Here is a 12,290-nt window from a genome sequence, read left to right on the forward strand (position 1 = left end):
AGTTTAATTCACTTGGAACTAACTTCGTAAACTGTGAAAAACATTTTATTTTTCTCTTCCATAATTTTTACAGGTTATCCACAACTTTCTAAAAACAAGTTTCTGATTTTTTCCCATATTTAGAAACAATTCGACTTCATCTACATATACTTATGACGCAGAATAGATGACACCTCTCAAAATAACGTTAGTGTTTCGAATAGCTGATTGTAAAATGGCACGTACACATTTGCCTGCCCAGATCTTAAGTAAAAAAGTCTGTGGTGAATAAAAGACGCGCAAACCATTCATCTGGCGCACCCGAAATTCTTTAGCAGCGGGAAAGCGCTGTCTCTCAACCGAGAGGCCCATTTATTTCTGCAACCTTGTCAGGCTCCTGCCAATCATTAAATAAACCAGGGTTGTAAATAAACAGTTATGAAAGCGGTAATTCCGAGTAGAGGTGACTCAACGCAAAACATTAGAAAATATAGCAAGCACTTTCAAGTGCTAAATGACGCCCCGTATTCTGACGTTCGGTGGGGACTGTAAACAGTACTTAATATATAAAGGACTCCTGTCTCACTTGATGCATACGGAAAGGGTGGGGGAGGGGAAATGATGCATATGTGGTAGAAGGCACTTGTACTTGTGCTGCCATGTGCCTTGCAGAGCGGGCAGCAGCGGCGAGAGACATGTTGTCAATTACCACGCGTGCCGCTGCTCACTCCCGCAAGTGGATGCCGGCATGAGTGTGGGGAAAAGGAGCAGCCCGATTTCGAAAGGTCATCTCCTAGTGCAGGACATGCGCGCTGCCTAGGCGAGACCTAAAAATCCAGGTCGGTTATGAACATATAGCATATGTCACTGGGTATTTTACATTGTTTTATGAATTGGGAAGCTTTTTGTTAAGGTTCTAACTAACTACACATTACATTAAGTCTAAATCTGCTGTAAGAAATTAATGAATTTGCTCTAGGATTCAATCATTTTGTTATTCTTCCAAAATGAATGTTGGAACAATTTTGAAGTGTTGTGATGGTAAAGTTTCCTTTGTTAACATATGCTGGTTCCTGGGTGCAGGCTAATCAATGTTTCACACAGGCCACCTAAGAAATCAGAGCAAACGGCACAAAGGCTTAGAATTTTAAATATTAACAGATTACTAAGGAATATATATATACACAAACCATGTAAAATTGTACATTTTAAGACATTCTGTAAAGTGAAGGAGTCCTAAATTGGAGGCTAAACATGTTTAGTATCCTCAGATATATTTGTGGGAGCAGTGCAAGTGTCACCAACAGAATATAGTATGGACTATGAGTGGCCTCCAATGAATTCTGAAGTGCTCCAACCTTCCAATTACAATTTCCATTCATTTTTCGTTTGTGAATTAAATAAAATATTCCAACATTTGTGTACTTGTTTGAAGAACACTTGTTTCTGCGTTTTATGTTTGTTGCTTTGCAGTTCAAATCATCGAAAACGCTTAGTAATGATTCAATGGGGGTCCTGAATTCCAATAATGAGTCACTGAGGTCCCTAGAATCCAGCATTGATTAAGTGGGGTTCCTGGGTTCCGGTAATGATTGGGGGATTGATAAACAGAAGTCAAAAGAACTAGTGGACTACTATATTTTTGAAGAGGTGACAATTTTACCCAGTTAGTCTAAACATGTTGATCGACTCAAGAAAGGTTGTTTGTCTGAAGAAGGAAAACTTATTATACTTATATATTTGTCATGAAAATGTCTGTGTCTGTTCAAGCTGAGTCATACAGCTTACAGAGTGTTCTCCCGGCAGCCGTTAAGTGACAGCGGACACAATTTAGAAGAATCCAAGGGTCATGTTCGCGCTATATCAAACTTTTCAAATGAAATTAAATTAAAACATGTTTTTTATGGTCAATGCCATGTATTTCAAAAGGGATTCTTAAACAGACACAAACATAAATACGACACAGGACTGTTTTAGAATTACAAAAGGTGCTTCAACACAAACGTTATGGGTGCACAGTGCAAACCTTGAACTTTTAAATCGTAAGTTGGATGTATAGAATGAGAGACAGTCATGTTCTAGCAAGTTGTGCACATATCAAAGCTTGCTTTCTGCTGAGTGCAGCACTGTATTTATTTGCAAGAAAACATTTTATTCTGGGACTAGGAATAAACATTGCTGGACAGGACTATGTTACTTATCCTGTAAGCATCTGTTCATTGCATGTAGAGCTAAAGATTCACATGCTTTGCGTACTCCTGCCATCTAGTGGGGGGTGGGAGGCATGGACGATTGTAACTTGTTTATCTTTCTTTGAAGAAGTCTTTCTAAGTGCCCTTTCAGCTACAGAGTCTGAACGTGGAAAGAAGACTGGGAGCGTGATGGTCTGGTCAAGGCGGAATGAGGAGACCACCTAGGATAAGAATGTTGGATTATTTCTAAGAACCGCTAAGGCCGGATGTAGCTGGGAGAAGGGTTGCTGCAACGTGAGGGCCTGCAGTTCACTAATATGTCTGAGAGAAGGTAGGTCTACTAGGAAAGCAACCTTCCAGGAAAGAAACTTCACAGTGATAAATGCAGAGGCTCAAAGGGAGACCCCACAGGGCTGGTGAGGACAACTTTGAAATTTCGGACCACAGGAACAAGCATCAACAGTTGCAGCAGCTCTCGTCATTCTCTGGCAGGAAGCAAAGACTACATTTGGCGTGAAGATCAGCCCTGGGTGTTTAGAGCGACTCTGGGGGCACCTTGACGGCAGGAGTATGCAGAGCATGTGTATCTACAGCCACACATGCCACGAACATTGGTACTTCCGTGCTAACATGCGAGACAAACTAATTAAATTATTTGCAAATATTAATGTTAAAAGTACTTGCTGAAGGTGTATAATTTTCTTTCTTGAAAAGCAGTTTAAAAAAAGTCAGATTTCTGTTATGTTAGTTTGTTAAATTGTGAGCTACGGCTGCATAATGTTCCACATAATTTCCCTTTGATAGTATAATATGATCCATAATGTGCCTTTTCGTGCTGTATAATTCAGTCATCCAAGTCTTATATTTTGATCCTCTACTGCTGCCTGAATGCAGTGGCCGCCCCTATATCAATAATCCCTGGTTCTCTATTTCGTTTCGTTTCTCATTTTCACTGTGTATCTCCATCTGCCCAATGCACGACCGTGGTTTGATTTGAATAATACGGGTATAGGAGTGAGATGAACCCAAACACCATGTAAACCATGAGGGGGGGGGGGGACTGACCTGCTGCTACAGGCAACAGTCTGACCAGTCTTCCTTCTTTATTGCAGGTTCAAGAGGGCACGAAAGCCATACACTGGGTCCCTTCACAGAGAGTCCGGGGTATCTTGTGTGGGTGAACGTGGCTTTGTCGCTCGCAAAGGAGGCAAACTGCAGAGCCATGTGAATGCGTTAGTAGGACGGGCTTCCTCGAAGTTTTTAAGAGTTGAGCCACACACACGTTTCCATAGAACTAGTGGTACAACCAGTAATGGTGTGAGGACTTCTGAATGGATTGCACCTTGCTAGGAGTGGCCACAGAGTGTTGCTGCTGAAGACAAGTCCTTTAGCATCAGCACATACCCCATTTCATTTTCACAACTTCTCATTAGTGGAAAATTAGGTTTTAATTGGGCCCTTGCTTGAACACTTAATAACTGAAGTTCTTTTTGAGTTACGCGTCTCTGTCGCAAACACAGTAATGTCTTTTAGGAACTCCTCCGCACTGTAGGAAGCTATGTGGATTTGTTTGTGTCTGACCAGGTTTGAGGACTCACTGAAACGCTTCCCACATTCATCACACTCATAGGGTTTCTCTCCTGTGTGAATTCTCTGATGCCTGGTCAGATCGGCGGACCATCGGAAACTTTTGCAACACTCTGAACATTGGAAGGGTTTCTCTTCGGTGTGCACTTTCATGTGTGAGAGTAAATGTGCTGAGCGAAGGAAGCTCTTCTCGCATAAGGTGCACGGAAAGGGTTTGTCCGCTTTGTGGAAGTGTTTATGCACGGTGAGTGCAGAGGCCTTACGGAACATCTTCCCACAGTCATTACATTTAAAGGGTTTATCTTGAGCATGGATTTTGTGGTGATTCCTCCAGTCTGCTAACCGCCCAAAATTCTTGCCACATGAACTGCATATGTACAGACGTTCTTTGCTGTGAACTTTCTGATGGTTTGTAAGGTTTCCTTTTCTCGTGAAACTTTTTTGACACACAGTACATGTAAGATTCGGGTTTGTTGCTGGCTTCTTCTGCTCTTTTTCTTTTTGACACACAGTACATGTAAGATTCGGGTTTGTTGCTGGCTTCTTCTGCTCTTTTTGGGGCTGCACTTTTTTCGTACACCTTTCTTCAGAGTTCTGAACAAGAACTGTCTCCTGTGCTTCCCAGAATAGTGTCTCTTTTGCTTCCGGTGCTTCGAAATTACTGTCCACACATTTCTGCCTGACTCTGAGGTCACACTCTGTTGAATTAAATAGAATGAGATGTTAATTAATGAACACAACCGAAGTCTCTGAAAGTAAGTAGAGTAGGATGTCAATCAGATGCACCTATCTGGTTACTGACAGGTAACAAGTAACTTCAAAAAAACAGTGGACCAAGTCATACCAATAAAGAAGTCACCTATTTAAAATGGTTATTCAAAATAACATTGTCTAAGTTTTCCTTGATAAAAGCAGCTGTAGAACATTACCGGATTGGATTTTTTAAAACAAATCACTCCTCTTAGCTTCTAAACAAATGAATCCTCTTGCTTGAAGAGTTTTTACTTTTGATATGAACACATCCAAACGGGAATCGTTAAAAACAACAATATCTGCTCTGTCAATGGAGCCTTGGCAGGGTTTCTCACTTGCCCACAAAGTGAAGCAACAACCGCAAGTTGAAGAGACTTCAGTGAAGGTATACCTTATTCGCCACCTGGAGAGGCGGAGGTTTCGGCCGTTCTTGGGGGTGATGGGGCAGTGGATGCCGATTACAGGCCTACTGGGCGCGGGCCACAGTTGTTTGGGGATCACTGCCTGGGGAGGGGGCAGGAGGAGATACTGAGGGTGCTGTTGTGGTTTTGGATTCAGTTGTGGGGAACAGGGTTGCTCTACTGTGTTAAAGCTGAGGGGCTATGATGGTGCAAATATATACAATGGACCAGGTTTGTTTACTTCTTGCATCTATTTTGGAGGGCTGTAGAGATCGGCGGGGGCAGCAAGTACGTTGTCTTTGTCGATCTCAAATCGCCTGGTGACTCAGTCGCGTGCAAGAAGCTATGGCAGGTACTTGGCAACACGGGCATGCCTTTGGACGGGTTTAACATATTAATCCGTATACATGAGGGCAATTATGAGCAGGTTCGATGAAGCAGCTGGGGCGAACAAACAGACTGGTTTCCCCATCAATAGGGATGTTCGCCAAGGCTGCATCTTGGCTCCTACCCGGTTTTCTTTATCCCTTAACGATATTGATCATTTTCTTTCTTGTTTCCTTACCAAGGCATAAAAGCACCAATACTGTTGTTCGTAGACGACACCCTACTGATCTCCAAAGCACCTCGCAGGTTGCAGCATGTGTCGCTCTGTTTTGAGGAATTTTTTAGGGAACATGAATTGAAGATTAATTCAGCCAAGACAAAGTTAATGTTCTGTAGTGTTAGACGGACCGGGAGGGTCGGCCGAGTATAAGGGGAGAGGTCTCCAGGGAGAGCCGTCTCCAGCGATCGTACAGACAAGTAACTTCCCCCCCACAGACGGACACCACACAAGGATAAGGTTAAACGATACTTTATCAGCAATTCTTCGAGTACGGTCAAATGATACAAGGAGGTCTGGACTCAGGGGTCCCCTCGGTTCGGGTCTCTGGTGGGGAAAAGGGGTAGCGGGACAGTCTTGTTACCAATTGGGTGGATGGATAGCTCTCAATCCTCGAGCTCGGCGTTCTAGATGATCGGGCCGCGGCGGAGCCAGCAGGTCCCGAGGTGGTTGAAGGTAGCGACGGTCCGCGGCGGAGCCAGCAGGTCCCGATGAAGATGGTGGTACAAACGGTCCGCGGCCACGCCAGCAGGTCCCGACGACGATGAAGGTTTACGAAGGTTGCGGCAGCGCCAGCAGGCAGGACGATAGTTCACAAGGTAGGGCTACGGCAGCGCCAGTAGTCCGTCAAGGATGAGTTCTTCTCTGCGTCTCTCGACTCCAGGATACAACTGCCTTCCTGCTCTGGAGCTGCCTTAGTTATAGGGCTGGTGCCCTTTGATGTCCGGACCCTCGCACTTGGAGGTCGGGGGGTCCAGGATGAGGGAGTCCAGACACCCAGCAGGGGGGTGGAGCCAGCGCCCGGGGAGGCTGGGGGCGAGCGGTACCTGGCGGGGGAGAGCCATCGACACCTCTTTCTCCCATTGACCTGCCAAGTAGTCCGCTCACCTCCTGGGTGGATGGTGGTGCCGGGATGTCTGAGGCCTGGCCAGGCCCAGGGTTAGGGTCGATCGGAGGCCACGCGGCCTCGTGGTGCAGTGTCCAAGATGGCGCCCAGGTCGGGTGCGCGGGTCAGTAGGGGATCGGGCCCAAGAGGTCGAGATGTTCAGAGGCAGGGGTCCCGGAGGGGACGGAAAACGTAGAGAGGTGGTGTGTAACACTTGAGGGACCGGGCTCGGGCCTGGTCGGGCAGAGGGGGAGCGGGCCCTTCATGTGGCCTGTCCAACATGTAGGAAACACTCATCGTTTAAGGGTAGATAGAGTTGGGGGGGGGGAGGGGCTTGCCACTCAAGAAGGTAGATGTCTTTAATTATTTGGGTGTCACTTTGTCTTCAACCCTCTCATGGAAACCTAGACTTAATGTCTCTCAAACACCGGTAGAACACAGGTGTTGTATTGAAAGAACATAGTAGCTCCTTTGGTAAACCCATCACTCCAGAGCCGCAGATTTTGGGTGCCAAAGCAGTGGGCTCAGTCCTAGATGTATCAGAATTGTGGTTTTTTTCAACACATCTTCTCTAACGAGATCTGAGAATAAAGTTCTGAGAAGTTTAGCTTGTCTCCCACCTAGCACGCCACAGAGACGTTTAATGCTCAACATGGGTAGGAAATCATTAGCCAATGAAGCGAGACACAGGCCTTTGCTATTTTAGAGACGGTTATGGTCCCAACCAGAATTAGTTCAGTACGCCATGGCCCTTAGTGATGTGATAGAGGTGAAGAGGTTAACCAAATTGTTTGGTTTCAGCTAATTAAAAAGCAACTAGTAGCTTGAGAATGCTCTGGGAAAATCTATCTTCCAAACCCATTCTGACAGCCAAGTCGCTGAAAAAACATTTTTGGCCGTGGGTGATACAAAGCGAGGCTGGACTGGATGTTAGCTCTTCGTTGAAGAGGAGGATCTTGGATTTCAAGCGTGGTAGCTTTCTTTTATTACTGCGCATCTGGACAGGAAACTGTATTTCCAATTCAGGTTTGGCACATAGTCTGTGAAAACATTTGCCAGCAAATTAGCTTCAATGAAGAGGTTCTGTGCCCGATCTGCAATAGCTTTGCAGAATCTATTGGAGAAGCATCTTTGAGAGCTCCATGGGGAAGCTGTAGTGCTCGTTAGTCGCGGCTATTTCCTAACCCCCATTTCAGTGCAATATTGGCTAAACCGTCCAAGTACAATGGTAGCACTAATCTGCTAGGATAAACTTTAAATTTGATCGTTCATATTCATCGTCACATTGTACTTTCACTTGAATACAATTGTTTTATGGTCATTCATTAGACTGGTTTTCTAAAACCATACGAGAACACCCATTGTTGTGATCTGCCTGAGGTGACAACATTTTTCATCATTTATTAGTCCAACAATTAGCTTTTATGCATGTTGTGTCTGTCAGGTATCTTATATCTGTATGTATGGGTAGCTTAGCTAGATAAGCTTCTTTTAAATTCATTTCTTTTCATTTATCATTTTATTGCAATTTATGGTCTTCTCGGCATTTTATTTTGTATTTGTACGTACGAAAATGTATTTGTGGAGAAGTGATGATGTTATTCGCACAAGTGCAACTTACCATGGGAGTTCCACAGGGCTCCTGTCTGAGCCACACTTTATTTAATCTCAATGTGGCTCCCTTGGCTAATGTTCTAAGGAAACATGGGTTTATCCAGATATCATATGCCGATGATACGCAGCTGCTCTTTCCCTTAGATTGAACTCGCTCCTACCATTCAGGAGACCTTCTCTCTGGGAATGAATGCCATCTCACAATGGTTGAGGAGTAACTTTCTTCAATGTAATGTCGGGAAAACCGAGCTCCTACTTTTTCGGGAAGCTCCCATATTATGGTCCTCTAATTGGTGGCTCACCAATCTTGGAAAGCCCCCCGTCCCTAAAATTTCTGGTAAAAACCTGGGAGTTTGGTTAGACCATGCCCTTACTTTCAAAGAGCATGTCGGTCAGACACTTGGTACATGCTTCCATACTTTGGGCCTACTTCGGCGAGACTTCCCTTTAATTCCAGACTCTGTTCGAAATACTTTGACTCAGGCACTCATACTGAGTCGCCTAGACTATAGCAACGGTCTGTTGCTTTCTGCGAATGAAACCGCAATCAACAAACTAGGAGTTGTCCAGAATACGGCGGCACGACTGGTTTTGAATATGCCGCCCAGATCAGCTCCCCGTCATCTTCTCTTAAAATTCCATTGGCTGCCGATATGCCAGCGGATAAAATTTAAGATTCGTTGTACCATTCATAAAGCATTGCTCAATCTTGGCCCAAGCTATCTGACACAAAAGTTCACTCTCTATCACCCCCCGAGATCCTTGTGTTCCAGTACTAAACATCTGCTGACGGTTCCTAGAATTAGGAGAGCGAGATTAGGAGGCACATCTCTATCATACCTCGGACCGAAATACTGGAACAAACTCCCCTTCTTCTAACAGAATGCTCACATCATCTAGTCTTTAGGAAACTACTTAAAACCACTCTGTTCTGTTTTTAATAAAATTCATAGTATCTGCATGCACATCTAATATGCTGCCACAAAAGCGCAGAGATACTCCTCGGAGTCGATTCTGGCGCTATACAAACCCTAACATAAATAAATAAATAAATGGTTTACTTCAGTATGCTGCGATGCTATGATTCTCGCACTAGAATGAATTTGTATTTATCAATCCAAATGCACATTTTTATCATATATTGTATTTAGAACTGCTTTTATGGCAGAAATTGCCGAAATAAAGCTCATCAAATCAAAGGCACTTTTTGGCGGCCTGACGGGATGGATGGACGACAGGGGATGAATGTAGGGGGTAGGGGGGGAATGGTGTGGTGCAAGATACTAGATGGATCTTCAATGGAAATTCCTAATGCGGAATGTACGGGGCCTAGGAGAGTTGACGATACGCCACAGAATACACTTCTATCTCTGGCGCTTGGGACTCTCCATAGCTGTTCTGCAGTAAACGCTTGTGTCGGGGGATAGCGTTGGAAATTTGAGGAGAAGATGTAGAGGACAGCTGTGCGTGAGTTGGGTGGCACCTGGAGTGCGGTTTAGTTCCAGGGGGGTGAATGTGCTCCAAAGCATCTGCTGTAATTCCCATGTTTAGGTTTTAAAATTTTTAGTAAAAGGCTTTGCAGTGTTGCAAAAGAGTACACTGAATTCACAATGTCACCCACTGTACGAATACTCAAGTATCCGATTAAACTGCGTGTTCCATTTACTTGTTCTAATTGTAAGCAAGAGTTTAGCAGAATCCTGCAAGATATTGTCTTACCTTTAAAAAAAATGTTTTACTCTTCAGTAATATTGGGGGTAAAGGGGTTGGGGGAACTGGGGTAGCTGGAAATTAATTATTTGTATCTCAATCCTCCATCCTAGAAAATGTATTGTTCACTTCCATCAACTGCTTATATACAACCTTCAGAATGGAAACTCCCCTCCAACAATTGAAGCCTTCTGTGAAGTAGTGTGGCTCACTGGTTAGAGGCGGCAGACCTGAGAGCAGAGGACGGCCCGGGACCAGGGTTCGATTCCCGACGCGGCAGGTTTCTGGACCAGGGTCAGCGGACTCGATAATTCTCTCGCCTCGGTGCCCACTCTGATCAGCGATCACACTCGGCAACTCTGGGGATTAGCTTGCCTCATCTTCACTAACGGCCCCACCAGACCGCCGGGGATGCCTGGTCTCACCCTGGAGATACCCATTAAGGGACCATCTCTCAGGGAAGCCAGGAAGGGTTTCGCAGCGGTCGAAGCTCCTCCGGGAGTCGATCCTAGCGCTATATAAACCTGCAATCAATCAATCAATCTTCTCCAAGTTCTCTGCATGTTTGGTTATTAAAGGTTGTATTTCATATCATTATTGGCATCTCTTCATTAAACTACCAACACAGGGCCTGCTTAAATCCTGTTTGCCTGATCTGCAAGGGTAAAAAAATATATATTTTGGACATCAACTATGGGTGAAGGGAGCAGTTACTAACCCGGCAAGCGTCTGTTTTTAGCGTACATTGCTGTAGACTACCATGCTCTTGATACTCGTGCCATCTTGTTTTGGGTTCGGAGTTTGCAAGTTGTTTTACTTCGAATACGTTTTTCAAGTCACAAGATCCAGTGACTCCTTCCTACTTGGCAATGCGCACGGGCACAGACTCTACAACAGATTATTTTTTGCACAGAGTGTGAGAGTAGCATTGAGTAGTTAGTGAACACTCTATGATGCACGTGTGTATTTCCCAAAAAATATATTAACTGAAAAGAGAAAAGATTTGTGATCAGAGCCACACACTTCCTGGAAGGAGGGAGAGTGCATGTGTCTCTATGGCACTAAATGCTACAAACAGATTCTTACAGGGTAAGTAACATTTTCCGATCATAGCGTGTGTTGCTGGAGAGATGCATGCTCTGCATAGACTGTACAGCAGTACCCTCTTGTAAGTAGTGGCTTGCGTGTGGATGAAGATGCCTGGCCAGCCATTGCCCGTTGTTTGACTAGAAACTCCACCCAATAGCACCGTAGACGTGTGTTGTTTACAATGCAGCTGCCATGCATGTATCAGCAAGGCGAATGCTTCCTAAAAAAAAGCCACGTTGAAGCCTTCTTGTGGGAAGGGCAGGTCGCGGAGGTAACAGGGAGGGCCTCTTGGCTTTTTGATAGCATGCCTGGATACACTCAACTCTCCTTCTAGCAAACCCTGCTTTGGAGATTGGTGGCCTTTGTGAGGCTTTGCAAAGGCCACAAACATTTGGTCTTCTTTTTTAAAAAGTAACTCAGTCTATATAGTACATGACAGTGCGCTTTTAGTCTAGGGTATTACGCACTTTCTCTGCTACCCAGTCTAATTGGGAAATGAAGACTGGGGCTCTATTGTCAGGTTAGGATGGAAATGAAAAACCATATTAGGTAGGAACTTCGGGTTTGTCCTGAGCACCACAGCATCTTCATGAACTTGAATGAAGGGTTCTTGCAGTGTGAGGGCTTGCAGCACAATAATGCAGGACAGAGGCAATGGACGCATATGTAGCAGGTTTGGGTTATGATGGAGATGCAGGACAGGGGCAATGGACGCAAATGTAGCAGGTTTGGGTTATGATAGAGATGCAGGACAGAGGCAATGGACGCATATGTAGCAGGTTTGGGTTATGATAGAGATGCAGGACAGGGGCAATGGACGCATATGTAGCAGGTTTGGGTTATGATAGAGATGCAGGACAGAGGCAATGGACGCATATGTAGCAGGTTTGGGTTACGATAGAGATGCAGGACAGGGGCAATGGACGCATATTTAGCAGGTTTGGGTTATGATAGAGATGCAGGACAGGGGCAATGGACTCATATGTAGCAGGTTTGGGTTATGATAGAGATGCAGGACAGGGGCAATGGACGCATATGGAGCAGGTTTGGGTTATGATAGAGATGCAGGACAGGTGCAATGGACGCATATGTAGCAGGTTTGGGTTACGATAGAGATGCAGGACAGGAGCAATGGACGCATATGAGGCAGGTTTGGGTTATGATAGAGAGGCAGGACAGGGGCAATGGACGCATATGTAGCAGGTTTGGGTTATGATAGAGATGCAGGACAGGAGAAATGGACGCATATGAGGCAGGTTTGGGTTACGATAGAGATGCAGGACAGGGGCAATGGACGCATATGTAGCAGGTTTGGGTTATGATAGAGATGCAGGACAGGGGCAATGGACGCATATGTAGCAGGTTTGGGTTATGATAGAGATGCAGGACAGAGGCAATGGACGCATATGTAGCAGGTTTGGGTTATGATAGAGAGGCAGGACTGGGGCAATGGACGCATATGTAGCAGGTTTGGG

The 12,290-nt window shown here is 45.0% G+C and overlaps 1 protein-coding gene across 2 annotated transcripts in view; it reads right to left on the bottom strand.

The window, feature by feature from the left end:
• Window positions 1-1,874: 1,874 nt before the first annotated feature.
• The window catches only part of LOC147725787 (uncharacterized), a 121,349-nt gene continuing 110,933 nt past the window's right edge, over window positions 1,875-12,290 (bottom strand). For both annotated transcript variants that reach the window (XM_086959939.1, XM_086959940.1), the window contains one exon: window positions 1,875-4,456. In XM_086959939.1, coding sequence (XP_086816065.1) covers window positions 3,612-4,456 — 845 coding nt within the window. In that variant the 3' untranslated portion in view covers window positions 1,875-3,611. The remainder of the gene's footprint in view (window positions 4,457-12,290) is intronic.

The sequence above is a fragment of the Lissotriton vulgaris genome, chromosome 3_1 (genome assembly GCF_964263255.1).
Source record: "Lissotriton vulgaris chromosome 3_1, aLisVul1.2, whole genome shotgun sequence".
NCBI lineage: Eukaryota > Metazoa > Chordata > Amphibia > Caudata > Salamandridae > Lissotriton > Lissotriton vulgaris.